Genomic DNA, 15,195 nt, shown 5'->3' with positions numbered 1-15,195 from the left:
GGTGATTTAAGTCATGTAGCTTTTGCTTGGACATTTCAGTTATTAAATAAAGAAAAAAAAATACTTTGAGACTTCCCTACTAGGCAGAATAACAAGCCATTTTCCATCTCCTTCACAAATAACACATTCTAACTCATGGTAATTTCAGTGAGAGATAAGCATTTTGACCAGAAGCTTAATTAGCTGAGGACTGAAGGACAGGGATCAGAGAGGCATAAGAATAACTACACTAATGACACAGAGATAGTTTAAAATAGAAGTGAGAGTGTTGTTATCAGCTACAAATTGCCTCAAGCCATCAAACTCACAGATTTTTATCAGTGTTGCTGCTGTTTGTGTGTTCAGCCTGGTTTGTTGGGATGGTTCAAATGGTTAGTAACCAAAAGCACTGGGACACCCCATAAAAGAGCATGTTGGGGAAATGAAGATGCTGTAGTGAGATGACAGCTGAATCCTTGAGGTGGGTTCAGGAGAACCTGAGCAAATGAGAGGTGTGATGCTGTCCTCCGGACCCACTAGCTAAAAGGTAACTTTTAATAAATGAGAAGAGCTTTACTGGCTTTCAATCTTTTTTTTTTTTTTTTCACTTTTTTTTTTTGTAAAAAAATGTGTTGTTTTTCTTCCCATTATTATTGGCATTACTCAAATATTGTTCCTGATAGTAGCAACACAGCTATGAAATCCATTATAAGTCACATACCGCATAAGTTCCTGTTGCAGTGGATGATTCATCAGTATCACACTAGCTTTATTCTCCAGACAGTAGTACTGATTATTAGATAATAATTAGACAATTAGATAATTACATCAGTGAGGTATTCTTATTAACCCTGCCAGTGTCCACCTTGCCAACTTTTTCACAATGTTTTATAATCACTCAGAGACTATCACTGCTATTACTACCTGTTTTTTCTTTGAATGAAACGTGTCCTGAGTTCCAAGTACAGTGCACCTTCAAGTATATACAGAAGACTGTATATTAATGCTAGTCATCAATGATTACCTTAATATTTGATTGATAAAAAGGTATGCCCAGCAGCAAATACACTCACATAGTTACTTGAAAACATGCATGCCTATACTATTTTTATTATCTTAATTATAGTATTCTCTTTGACCCAAACTGTAACCTGATGTTGTTAACGAGTTCCCTTTTAATGCAGTTACCTAATTTGCTGGAAATTTTAATTCCTTCAGTTTTGTCAGTGACTGTGAATACTTTTTACCTTCATTTGCCAACATTTTCATACCAGCCAGATTTCTCAGTGAGCAGAAATGTAATGCTGTACAAGAAACTAAGTTTCAAAGAAGATGAGGTCCAGGGAAAATGTAAAGGTAGCAGGGTTTTATGCCTCAGTTTAGTTAGTGACAATTAAAACCAAAAAGAGGGAATAGCGCAGAACTGGAAGCAGTTTCCTGAAAACCTGGGATCAGTCCAAAAAGAAAATTAATTTTTTTTTTCCTAAATGTTTAGGCAGTATTTGAGGCAGTAGATGACAACACGGGTAAACACACTTTGAAAAGATTTTTTTTTTGTCTGATTAAATATTTTTCCTCCTCTCAGTTGTTTTGGCTCCACTATTACACCATTTCTAACTGTTCATAGCCTGAAAGAGGTTGTGGAGGGGGAGGAGGAGCAGCAAAACCTGAATTCTTAATGAAAATTTTCCTATTATGATTAGCTGTGACAAAATTTTGGTGGTTTTTTATTTGTTTGGTTGGTTTGCTTTGTTTTTTAGATGAAGGAGATGCTTTTTCAGGTCACCTTTAGAACCTTCTAGAACTTAAGTGTGTCTTATAAATATCTTACAGCTATTTGAAACTGCTTTGAGACAAGAGAAGAAACAGCTTTTTTAATAATGGCATGTTATTAAAATAGTAATGATTTTGATGCTTAAAAGTGAGCCTAACACTCCTCTTTGATCAGCAGAAAATGGTGACTAATCTGAGATAGTCCAAAAAAAAAAAAAAAATTATGACTCAGAGATCTCCCCCAAGCCTTGCAGCTGCTGTAAAAGCTCAGAGACAACAGAGTAAAAAGAAACTAAAAAAGGCAGCAGACAGTAAGTGTAGATGTTTTATTTTTACCCTGAAAGACTCCCGTCTAAATAACAATGAAGCAAATAAAGAAAAATATATACTGGTCTGACCTCCTTTGGTTTTTTAATTTCTGCTTTCTTCCTCCCCTGCTACAACCCGATCTCTTCACTGATAATGAATTCCTTGACTTTCCCTTTTCCTTGTTTGGGAAATCACTCAAAATCCAACTGCAATTTATTGCACTGTCAGGGCATTCTGCCAAGTCAGGCCAAAGACTTTCTCTCTGCCTACCCAAGCAAGCCTGTGGGCATCATGTTGTCTCCAGCTACTGTCTGAGAACAGGCATGAAGCAGGAGGCTGTGCCTGTCTGCAGTCCAGACATGGGGACACTCATCAAACTAAATAGGAGAAATTATTTAAACATTTCTAATTTAAGAAGAAAGAAAAAAGAAAAAAAAACAACCCCAAAAATAGGGGTTTAAAATAGAGATACTTTTAATCCTCTCACTGAGGTCCAAACTGTTGAAATGCATGCACAGCCCAGTCTGTGGCTACTTGCCTAGACTGCCAGCAGTGCCACCCAGTACCTGGGTGCCAGCTCTCCTCCTCATTGGGTCCCAGCATGGCACCCACTGTCTCACCCTCTGAATGCAGAGGGGGATCTGTGGGAAAGCCAAAATTCCTCCTGGTGCAGGCCAGGAACACTTTTTACTCTGCAAATGTTTTTTGTTACCAATCCATTTACCTTACATTGTGCTTAACTCAAGGAAAATAAAAGGTAAATTAAACTCTATCCATCATGTCTGTACTCATGATTTCTTTTCTTTTAAAGACACAGATACAGAAAATAAGAATATAGTTACTTTCAGAAAAGTTGATTTGGAAGGGTCTGTCTCTACCTCCTCATCAGCCCAAAACTCACTCTATTTCCTTCACAAGGGAAAAAAAAAAGAAAATCTCTTTGATCTCTTAAGGATTGTTTTCCATCCTCTGGGATGGCTTTTCCGTACCCAGGCACTACCTCCTGTGTAATACCTCTCTGGCAAGGAAAAGTTATAATTCAATGATGTGTAAAAAGTTTCCCATTCCCTTAGCTTTTCAGTGTAAACTGCTCAGTGGACCTTACATTACATTTTGATCTGTCCAATAAAGGCAAACATCCCAGAAGTAACAGTTATACACAGCTTGGGTGAGAATATACGCAACTAACTGCTCTGCATAACAGAGTTCATACGACCAACCTCCGACTTCTTCCTCTTATACCTAGAGGAATTATGTCAAAATAAATTTACAAGTGAAAAGAAAAATATTAAAAGGCAGGAAAACCTCTTTGTATGAGTTTTCTATATCTTCTCACAAATATGATATTTTAAAGATGCTGCTCAACTCTGTCCTTATACAGAAGGCTGCAATTCAAAATGTCATCTTACTCCTGCCTTTCTCCTATTTTCTGAAATTTTAGACTGAGGCAAATTTCCCTACTGTGTTTCAAAAATATCATGATGTATTTTTAATTGTTATTATTTTCATACTGCGGCTTTGATTTTAGCCACAAAAAATTCTTTGCTTAGAATACTTACAATCGTTAGGGTTGAAAACCATAGAATCATAGAATGCTTTGGGTTGGAAAGTACCTTAAGCTCATCTAGTTCCAACCCCCCTGCCATTGGCAGGGACATCTCACCTTAGACCATGTTACCCAAGGCTCTGTCCAGTCTGGCCTTAAACACTATCAGAGATGGAGCATTTACCACTTCTTCGGGCAGCCTGTTCCAGTGCCTCACCACTGTCACAGTAAAAAACTTCTTCCTTGTCAGGAAGGTATCAACTGATTGCTATGAGAAACTTGAAATGCTACTTTTTTATTTATTTTTTTATTTTTTTTGTAATTTTTATTCTGTTGGAAATGGCACATAACACCCTAGGACATTAATAGATGCTGTTCTTCTAAATCACCATATCACAATCTCTTCCTGTATGCATTTACAAATGTTGTGTGAAAGAAATAACCAGAGCTTGTGGTTTTTTTTCATTTCTGTAACATAGCAGAAGGAAAAGCCGATTAAAAGATTTATTCAAATATTTACATGACACACACACTGTTGCAGTATTAAAGTGTGAGCTTGCTCCTTTTGCAAATCTTTTTAGCAGTGCTTCTTTTCTGCTCATTGTTACTACTACCTTTTAAATAGTAGTTACAAATTTCAGTGACTTCAGTCTCTAATTGGTCTCTCCGGTTCTTCTTTCCCTCCTCCTCTTCTCCTCCTCCATTACTCCTTGTCTTTATAGTAATTCATGTGGGAGGCACCTAAACTATTTCCTCGCTCCCAATACTTCTCTACACTGCTCCATGCATCCTCCCACATGCCAGCTTTGCTCTGCACATCCTCTGTAATCTCACCCTATGCACCCTTTCTCTACACATCTCTTTATGTTTGAAACAGTTTTTTAAGTGGGTGCTAGATCAATACCCTCCACATATCAAATGCTCTCATTAAAATTCATCTTTTCCCAGAAGCCTATGAAATATAGTAGAAAATTATGATCGGCATCCTAAATAGTATCTGAGCCACTGTTACAAGCTGCATGTTTCTGGAACCAGTAGTACACCTGAATCAACAGCCCTCTCTGCGGTTCCTGCCTTTCCCTGTTTCCTGGCATTTCCAAAGAAAACAGAAAATGGGTCCTAGGTGAAATTAAGACACTCTGATATTTATATTACTCCACACTGATGTCTAAGCAGTATGATCAGGACCGAACATTTCAAGTGCTCCTGTTGGGAGGAAACTGCAGTATCTCCCTCCTCCAATGCATTTTTCTGTATAAAATGCTACTACACATTCTCCACTGCCACTGTGATGCAGTGGAAGGCAACACTTTACCTTGAGCACTGGAGATAATTAAGAATGTATATTTAGAGTATAAATATGCTGACGTACACTGTTAGCAGTGCATTCTACAAAATTAATTCCTAATGTTCCTGAATGCATCCAAATATCAGATAATTGAAACAATATGCATTTTATGCTCTCTAGTGAATGCAAGGGATGCAGAGACATAAAGAAAATAAAATGCTTTGTCTAAAGACATTTAGCTGGTTTGTGGCAGAGCTGGGAGAGAACCTAAATCTTATCTGTGCTCTTGTGAGTTTTAAACATATTACCTTCCCTATCATATACACATGGTGATCAAAGTCTCATGAATGTGCACGCTGATTGCCAGACTAGCTGGAGTCCTATAAAAAGTCATTCCTCATGAGGACAGAAGACCTAGACTGAAGCCCTCAGCTAGAGATAAAATTGTTCTAACTCAGCTCATATTTGTTTCACAGTCATTGTATTTGTTGACAGTCATCAGCATCATCATCAATTTTATACCAGTTTCAGGGACCAGTAAAAGTAATAGCTTCTGTTTCTTGACCACTGAAGAAAAGAAGCCCTATATCGATAGTTATCAAAACTATGAACTGCAAACATCTTACTTCAAAGGCATTTGATAGATGATATATTATTGCAAAACATTTTATTCTCCATCTCTGTTTCTGATCACCACTTTCTTTCCTACTAGCCTTGTTCTAGCTTTTTCTTCAATACATTTTTCACCAATGAGTCTGGAGTCTGGAAAACTCACAGTGATATTGGCAGACACAGCCATTCCCTCTGATGACAGCCTCCCTAACATAGGTCTGATACTTGTACTGTGCTACTCTTAACAGAAAATTAGTTGGTGTAACAGATTAGTATTAATACTGAAAAATCTCTAACTGGGCAAATTATTAGTTCCTCGTTTGGGGTGGGGGGGATTAGGCATCCATTAGACATAGTCTGGAATAACCAAAAAATGAAACACAGTTCAGGCTGACAAAAATGCTGAAATCTGAAGGCAAAGTAACATACTTACCTTAGAAACATAACAATCTTGCTTATTCAAGAGCTTTTTGAATAGCAGAATTTTTCTTCTCTGAATTTAAAGTTAAGTTATAGAGGAATAACAAAAGAAGTTCTTTCATTCATTGTATGATAAGGAATAAGCTTAGTAGCTTAGGTTCCATTGTAAGCTCATAGAAGAATATATAAAAGCTTCACCCCTAAACATCTAACAAAGCTTGCAGGCACGAAGATATAAAATTAATCACACCCAAAACATATTCATGAGTGCAGAGAGGGGACCCATTCAGAATTAAGACGTTTTCCACTAGTGCTTTAGTTGTTTTATTGATAAATGCAAAATTTCTGGATCATGCAACAACTAAATGTGTAACAGCACAGATGTGAACATGCAAGAATAGGAGGGCTTCACCTTTTGCTGCTTTACAAAGTTTATCATAGGCCTAAAGGGTTGCGGATAAGCTTTGTATTCCTTAGCATAGTAAATAGTCTTCTCTGTGTGAGTGTAGCTTTGGCTTGTAGAATGATGGGGCCAATGAGCATACCATGATAGCACTACATGTTACAGGAGCAAACGCAATGTAATAACATTTAACACATTAATATATTATTCTTACAGGAGAGCAAACCTCCCAGAACAGCCTGGGCTTCATATTCAAAATCCAAAATAAAACCCAAAATGTGATTTATAATCATATGCTTACATTGTATAAACATGACTGCCTTAAGAATCTATTGAACACACAGATGTATGCAACTCACTCATTTACTGCTCAAATTGGACCATTTTTTTAGTATCTAGAAAACATTTAGATGCTTTTGTGATACTTTTGAAGAATTCAAACCAGTGAGTTACCTAGACAGCAATATCATGCTAATATTTTGACACAGAAATGTGTCCCTACTATCAGCATGAAAGAGTAAAATGAACAAAAAAAAAAACAACAAGAAAAAAAGTAACATTGTTAAATAGTCAGAGTCCTTTTCAATTATCTTTTTGCATTCTGTACCAAAACCCAGTCACAAATGAATATATAAGTTGGGGCTTATCAGTTAAAATGTATGTCAGATAGCCAATTAACAGAACAACATATGTCAGATAATTAAGGAAGCTGCCAATAAAACCAGTAAAGAAATAGCTGCTGAAATGCAAAACACGTATTCTGAGAAAAATTTCTACCCAGTGTTTTTATTGTGAAATAAATTGATATTACTACATGAAGAATCACACTGTGAAACATGATAATCACTTTTGGTCTTTCCTACAGGCCAGAGCTTAGATATATGCTACAACAGACACTATTACTCTCACATGTGGCACTGAAAAAGGCAGCTATCTGGATAAGAATGGTTCATAGCTAGCAGATAACAAATGAAGGAAAAAGTCTCTCTTCTGTTCCACCCTTCCTCACAGAACCCATAGGGTTGGGTAAAAATTCTGACATCCCTGACAGGTAAGATGAGTTAAGACCAAACTTGGGATTCATCTAGTAAATCCAGCAAGGTTCACAGAAGCAAACATATAGAAAAGGACTGCTGATGGCAAATTTGAAAGCCTCAAGTTCTTTCAGATCAGAACTTGCAGAAAATCAATTTATACATGAATTTTTATTTTTCTGTTAGAACAACTCTGGAGTCAGATCAAGTCAAGATCACCATCTGCTGCAGACAGAAATACAGCTATATTCAGGAACTACATTATAAAACTTCTTTGTAAACTTTACATGCAAGCTGTTCTTGTCAGAATTAAAGCCATGTGATAATGCATCTTAATATTCAATAAAGCTTTAAATAAAGAGTGACAAAAGTCCGCATATGGATGGCAAGCTGTTCTACAGTAAATATTTTTGTATTTGCTGAGAAGGGACTTATGGCAGTTTAGGACATATTCCACCAGATATTTCAATCTAAACCACTTACAGACTAATAAACCCAAGATAAAAATCCTTGTTCGAAAATCCTCACCTAATTTAGTTTCTAAATTAACTTGATACTGTTCTGATCTAGTTATGTTTTTGCTTCATCATTCACTTGAAAACTTTTCTCAGCTGGCAGCTGTTATAGAACGGAAGACTTTTAGTACCCTGTATTTTAAGCAAGGATTTACTCCCAGATGACACTGAATGTATCTATAGGAAAGGAAAAGCAAATACAGTTTAATTTTACCATTCTAGATGACCCTCTAAAGCAGAGTGAAAATTCTTCTGTTGTTTTTTTTTTTATGCAATTAAAGTTGTTAAAAACATTTCCGATATTCCTGCAACTGAGGGAATACAGCGCAAAAAACCCTCAAAAGTACTTTTCCACATGCTGTAGCTAGAAATACAATTTACAGAAAAGCAGAGGTAAAAGAAATTCTTATGACAAGCAGGGATAAATCTGTTTCTTCATTTTTGAGTCTATTTCAACAAGATGCAAGGAACACATTGGAATTAATACAGCTAATTACTTGCTATGATTCATTACACATCACTGTTTGGTTAGAGCGACTTTGCAAGTAACTCAGTAAAGCAATGAAAAAGTAGTTTATAAAACACCTAAATGAAACAAATACACTATATGCACACATCATATAAAATAAATCCTAATGCAGATAAATAATCTTACCCTGATGCTGGATCAACAGCTATGGCCTTAGGGTTATTAAGGTCAAGCTCAATGAGGGTAATACACACTGACCCATTCTGGTTGCAAACGAAGATCCTGTCACTGATGTGATCCAAAAAGTAAAAATTTCCAGTGATCCAGTCTATTGCTATTTGCTGTACATCTGCCAGAAAAAAAGGAAGGAAAAAAAAAAGCTCAGTAGTGCAACTGTAATACAAATAACTGAACGACTAGCCACTTCACCAAGCAGATGCTCTTCCAGTTAGAGAGTTGATGCTGTTTTCACATGTATTATGCAGTATATAACAAGGAATCCAATTTTCAATGCACAAATATTGGCTGGAGAGAATTTTTCCTTTGAAAGTACAAAAGTCTGATTGCAGCTTAAGGGGCATGAAAGATCCAGATTTGTCTGTAGTTCTCTTAAATACTTTAAAGGTTGTCATGGTGAATTTTTCTTATGGCATATTCAGAAGCAACATCCCTGAATGATGGTGGATCTGTGAAACAGGGGTATGCAACGTTGCTGGTAGCAGACTGTGGTGGGAAGGTATCCTCTGAAGCCACTCAGGTTTTGAAGCTAGTGTTTAGGGATGTCTGTTAACCATGGGGATGCTACACCGATAAAGCTTATAAAAGTTTATTTGTTGTGATTAAAGGGGACTAAAACCAGATAGCTAATACTTTAGAGAAAATCTAAAAAAGCTGTGGGTAGATAGGCATGTCTAAGACCGTTGCATGCAATAGCTACATGCATGTGCAAGTGTTTATTCTCATTTAAATGACCTTTTTTTTTTTTTGTGGTTCTGAGAAATCTCAGTGCTGCCAGGTTTCTGATTCAACTGCCATAGTGAGTAACATTAAAGTAACTATCTGCATGATACTTGTATAAAGACGTCTCTTAATGATCTTCTTCCCTTCTTGAAATGCTTTGTCAGCTTCACAACTACCTAACACAGATGTTATAAACCAGTCATTTTTCTTGTGGGATCCTCGAACCACTTTTCATAAATGTCTTCTAAATAATGCATTTTTCCTTGTAAGTCAAGCTAACTGCCCAAAGATAGCCTTACCTTTACAGTAAGAAACATATAAAGAAGCTCAAAGAACATAACATTATCAACATAAATAAGATTTCTTTACTTTCTATTCTTGTTGACAGCACTGTATAGTTAGCATTTTAGACAGTATTAGTTAATTTTAAATGAAGAAAAACTCAAATACCATAACATAGCAATATAACAAACAACTATAACAATATTTCTGTTAAATGTTTTCAACGTTAAATATTAGTGCATTTTTTAAGATTTTAAAATATATATATTATATTACAATAGTTTCAAAATACTGCCAACATAAGTTGCAATTCTTTCATGATGAGAGAAGCCAGATGTGATAAAATATAATTTCACATAGTAGGTTTTGTCTGGGTTTTTTTTTGTGTGTGTGTGTTGCTTTTGTGGTGTTTTTTTTCTTTTTTTTTTTTTTGTTAATTTCAATTTTCTTCATTTCTACCATGGAATCACAGAATCATAGAATAGTTAGGGTTGGAAAGGACCTTAAGATCATCTAGTTCCAACCCCCCTGTCATGGGCAGGGACACCTCACATTAAACCATGTCACCCAAGGCTCTGTCCAACCTGGCCTTGAACACTGCCAGGGATGGAACATTCACAACCTCCCTGGGCAACCTATTACAGTGCCTCACCACCCTTACAGTAAAGAATTTCTTCCTTATATCCAATCTAAACTTCCCATGTTTAAGTTTTATAGTCTAATTTTTAGGCTGTTTTTCTGCACTCCAACTGTTGCTATGATCACATACATACTGCATTGGAGAATGTAAAGTAAACTTGAATCAGAAAAATATTGTAGTCATTAATTTTTTGACAATAACTGAGTACTTATGAGTCATGCATTTGCTAAATATTTAACACAGCCATGGAGACCCATACATTGTCCTTCAAAGTGCAGGTAACATAAACAAGATTTACTCAATAAAATAACAGGAATAGTGGCTGTATTCCATCTCAGCTGTCCCATTACACAGTTCACTGCTGTCTTTTCTAGATCAGATTTCTCCCCTTGTGCTATCCATTTTCTTTTTAATTCAATTATTATGACTCTTCCATTCTGATAGTCCTATTACAAAGATATGCTGAGCCAGAATAAAGAAATGCTCCATTTAGTCCAGTATCCAACCTCCAGAGGAGGCCAATGTCAGGTGCACTATGAAACATAATGTGAGCCCTAATATGTTTTAGACAATAGGAAGGAAAAGTGTGGGGTTTTTTTCCTTTTTCAAATAAAATATAGGATATGCTTTAAAAAACACAAGAAAAAAACTCTGTCCCACTAGAAATCAGTAATAGTTTAAGCATTTTCAATGTGTCTGGTTGTCCATTTTGGGGAGTTGGATTCATGGAATTAAAGGTTTATGGCTCACTGATTCAATGAGACTTTTGAAAACTGAAGATAGGCTTTCATGTAATAGAAGCATTTCTGAAAATACAATTTATAAATTGGGATGACAGGGATTAAATTTTAAATATTTGTAGGGATATTTGTAGGGATATTTACTAGTTGCAAATAAATTCCTGCAATAAGAGCTCTGGGAGACTGCTGCATATCGGGAAATGGATGAGAAGGAGAAAGCTGCAGCAGTAGGCAACTGGAAGAGGGTACTGTTGTCTTCTTAATATGAGGGAAAAGTACCTATTTATACATAAATGTGATATATACATGAAAGGCATGTCACACACAGATTATTAGATCTGTTAACATAAAAATACTCGCATTTATAAAATGCTGGCTTTATTCTTCCTTTATTTATTTGTTAGCATAACACAGGAAATGGCACTAAGCAGGTTTTTTATATGGAAAACAAAGGTTATTAATTGAAGGTCATCGTAGGGATAACTATTTGCATCAATGAGTTAAAATTGAGGTTGCTTATCAAGCCCAGGAAAGAGAGACATCCAGAAGGAATTTCACACCATATTTGTGTCTAAGGCTTCAGGAGACATTGGTGGCTTTTAACACCTATCTACCCAATTTCCCCTCCGCAGGAGATTGACTTTGGAAAAGGCATGGAGGGACCAACTGTGCAGGCTGTTACAGAGACTCAGGCTCATTGCAACTCCATTCCTTATAAAGCTGTTTCCTTATAAAGCATGCTATGCTTAAAGACTTACTCTTAGAGTTTTCAGAAAAAGTGACGCATTAATTCACATTTTCTTCACAAGTCTACTGCCTGAAATGGAGATCTCCCACTACATGAAGAGTAAAAATAGACCTTCTGGGGCAACACATCACTGTAATCTAGTCATTAACCTACACATTCAATGCACGTGCATTTAACAGTTACAAACATGTTGTGTACTGCAGATATCATTGAACTGGCTTGGGTTTTGACTTCTTTGTATCATGCACTCTGCAATGAATTGGACACACCCAGTTTCTCACAAGAGAAGTTTATAAAGAATTGCTCAAGTCCACTCCCCCATAAAATTATATTCTACATGAAAAATCCACTTAGCCAGCAGATAACAGTTTTTATGAATCAGACTTTTAATCTCTATGGTTTTGCTAGCAGCTATACATTAAGATGTTTGAATGGCTCTCCAGTTATCACACAAGTTGAATGTGCTGTATACTATAGAGATAAAATTTGGGCTGCACTGGGGACTTTTAAAATATATATAACTTCTTATACTCAAGAAGTTACTGAATTAATTTCATGCCTATTTCTGGATTCATATATTAAACCCCGATATGTACAGATGTCTAGTCCAATCACATCTTTAAAGTAATTATATTTTTTTCATTCATTTATACAGTTTTGATCTACTAAAAGAAGTATCCCCCATGGAAAACACACATATTTATTCTGAGCAATCTTGTATATATTTTTGAGGGTTTTTTCCTGTATAAATAACAGTTTCCTTGGAGCATTTCTGCTAAATGTGATCATCCTTCCTTTATTACTTTCTAAAAACTAGGATTTCTTCTGAAGGACTTAATAAAGAATAGCTACGACATCATATAGTCTAAATTCTAGTCTAGTTAATGACATTATGTAGACCCTGGCTACTAGCAAAAGCGTGACTAATATACTTTTTCTATCTTTAAAACACACAAATATTATTATACCTTTAGAGAAAATAGCAATTTTATATGATACTGCCTAAATCTTCAAAGGGTATTGGAAATATGTCTTATGGCCAAACTATACTTTATGAAAATAACAGACACATTGAATGTCTGTCTTCTTTCACTTAATTTCCAAACATATATCTTGCGTGATATGCATTACTATATTTATTTCAACTTCAAATCAAGATTTGCACAAGAAGACTTCAGTTAACAGAAGAGAGGGAAAAGCTGTGCCATATTCTTGCATTTATACTACTGTTGTAACCGAGGATTTATCACACATAGTGCCTCCTAAAATTAATATTATGTTAACAGATTTCATTTTAAAGATGTTGAAGAAAGGCTAGGTATAGAAATATTAGTAAGCTTTCTCCATTTATACACTTCAGTAAAAGCAATCTTTGTTTTTAATGCGAGAAATGACCTAAGCAAACTATTCAGTGGAACTTCATAGGAGTTAGAGTCTTTTTTCAGAAACTTCTGCATAAAGTGGGTAATGGTTTTGGATGAAATATAATTAAAATTAAAAATCTTTATTGCACTCTCCATATGCTTCTGGTTAATAATGAAAAACACAGACAACTTCTCTCCATTTTAAGGAAAGGAACTTAGCTTCTACTGCCTTACATACTCAAAATTTTCCTTGCTCTGAACATGACTGCAATGAGGACGGCCTAAAGGAACCTGGAAATCTACTCAAGACTCAAGGTGGGACAATTTCATTGACATTTACTACAGGAAATTAGAATCATGATTCATCCTTTCACTTTGAGCATGGTTTTGGGCCACTATATGTGTGTGTGTGTATATATATACACATGTATATATATACGTCAATATACACTCTCTTTCTGTGTATATATATACATAAAGAGAGAGAGAGAGAACAATTCAGTATCTACTGCTTTTCCCAAATGTATATATTTGAAAATGTTTAAAAAAAAAAAAAAAAGGAAGAACTATTTTGATTTACCTAAAAAGCTAAAAAAAAAAGAAAAAAAGGTACTAACCCATATTCGTACCTTATGAATTAATGTAACATCCAAACTTCCACATAGGAATTTCATGCTGTATTCTGGGCTTGCTTGAGGAAGATGAGAGGAAGAGGAAGTGGCTTTAAAAAACATTGCTTGTATCTTCAATAAAAGAGCACATGTGGGCAGATACACTGACTCCCCATGAACACAGCCTTGAAACCACAGTTGTGGGAAGGAAGAATGTGTCTCTCTGGCTGCACCAAAACATCAAGTGTTTATTTACAGAAAACTTTCCACCTTACAAAGAGCAGCTCAGTTTTGTCACAGGTAGTCAGGTCTGCTATGAGCCACTTGTTTAATTGATTCTGTTATACAAGCACAGTGGTTTTGAGGATTGCGCAACAGTTGTTTGGATGGCTTGCCATCTGCTAGGGGAATAAATGTTTCAGAGAAACAAGAGAGAATCATTGTAATAAAACTTTCAGGAGCTTAACGTTTCTGTAATGAGCATCCCAGCACATGGAAGATGTCAGTGTAGTCCCCAATGGAAGTGCAATGTGGGAGTGGAAGGGTGGAAGTGCTTAAGTGCCTTGTGCCAGGAAGAGTCACCTTCTGGTCCCCTGTCCCCCAGAGGCCTGGACAACAGATCTGCAGATCTCCTAGGCATGTCCACACCCACTTACTCTACAACCCGCTACATCAGTAACTGTTTGCCTCTGGGACTTGCTTTCATAAACCAGTGTGGAGTAAGTAAGAGTTTGCTTCACTGTAGTTTGACTAAGGAAGTGTCTCCTGCTTCCTGCCAAGTCAAACCAGAAAGAAACAAAGGTAAAAAAAAACCCAACACAACAAGCCTAATCTGGAAGCCAAACCCATGAAAAATGTGATCACATGAAAAATAAGTAAAAATGAACAACATATTTGACACATATTTTAACTTTCCCTGTTTTCTGTCTTCAGGGTGGGGTTTTTTCCCCACGTATGTTCGTTTTATTTCTCCACAGCTAGAAAGCTGCTTTAATTTTTTGATTGAAAGCCGAGATTTTAGCAGGAGAGGCTTTGTAAACTGTATAAGGTAGACAAATGATAAAAGTGCCAGGCATGGCCAGAGTTGATATATATTATATATTAGTATATATATATAATATATATCTATATATATTATAACTATTATATAATTAATATATAATCTATCTATATATATTATTATATATATAATTATATATTTATACAGGAACAAATTTTATTCCAAAGAACAATAGCAAGCAAGTTGGAGATACGCATTTTGCCTCCACCTGAGTAAAAAGGCAAGTTTTGAATAATAAGACAAACAGGATCAAACCTTTCTTTTTCTAAAATAGCCAGTAATGGTGAGATCAGGTAAACAGTAGTTAAAACATGGGTAAATGACAGGCTGTGACATCTTGCAGAAGCACTGCCTTTGCTGTGCCTCTATTCTGAGAGTAATATTACAAATTAGTATCCCAGACAACCTTATACTGACACCATGACTTAGGGAAGTTAAGCTT

The 15,195-nt window shown here is 35.8% G+C and overlaps 1 protein-coding gene across 1 annotated transcript in view; it reads right to left on the bottom strand.

Moving 5' to 3' along the window:
• LRP1B (LDL receptor related protein 1B) overlaps window positions 1-15,195 on the bottom strand; it is a 781,126-nt gene that overhangs the window by 337,243 nt on the left and 428,688 nt on the right. Inside the window, exon 6 of the mRNA XM_057401813.1 lies at window positions 8,535-8,697. Within this exon, the coding sequence (XP_057257796.1) occupies window positions 8,535-8,697 (163 nt within the window). The remainder of the gene's footprint in view (window positions 1-8,534; window positions 8,698-15,195) is intronic.

Source organism: Pezoporus wallicus, unplaced genomic scaffold, assembly GCF_028554395.1.
Source record: "Pezoporus wallicus isolate ANWC-B61680 ecotype Strahan unplaced genomic scaffold, APGP_CSIRO_Pwel_v1 contig_865, whole genome shotgun sequence".
NCBI lineage: Eukaryota > Metazoa > Chordata > Aves > Psittaciformes > Psittacidae > Pezoporus > Pezoporus wallicus.
Note: the sequence above shows the minus strand (reverse complement) of the source record. Positions and strands in the feature narration are given on the sequence as shown.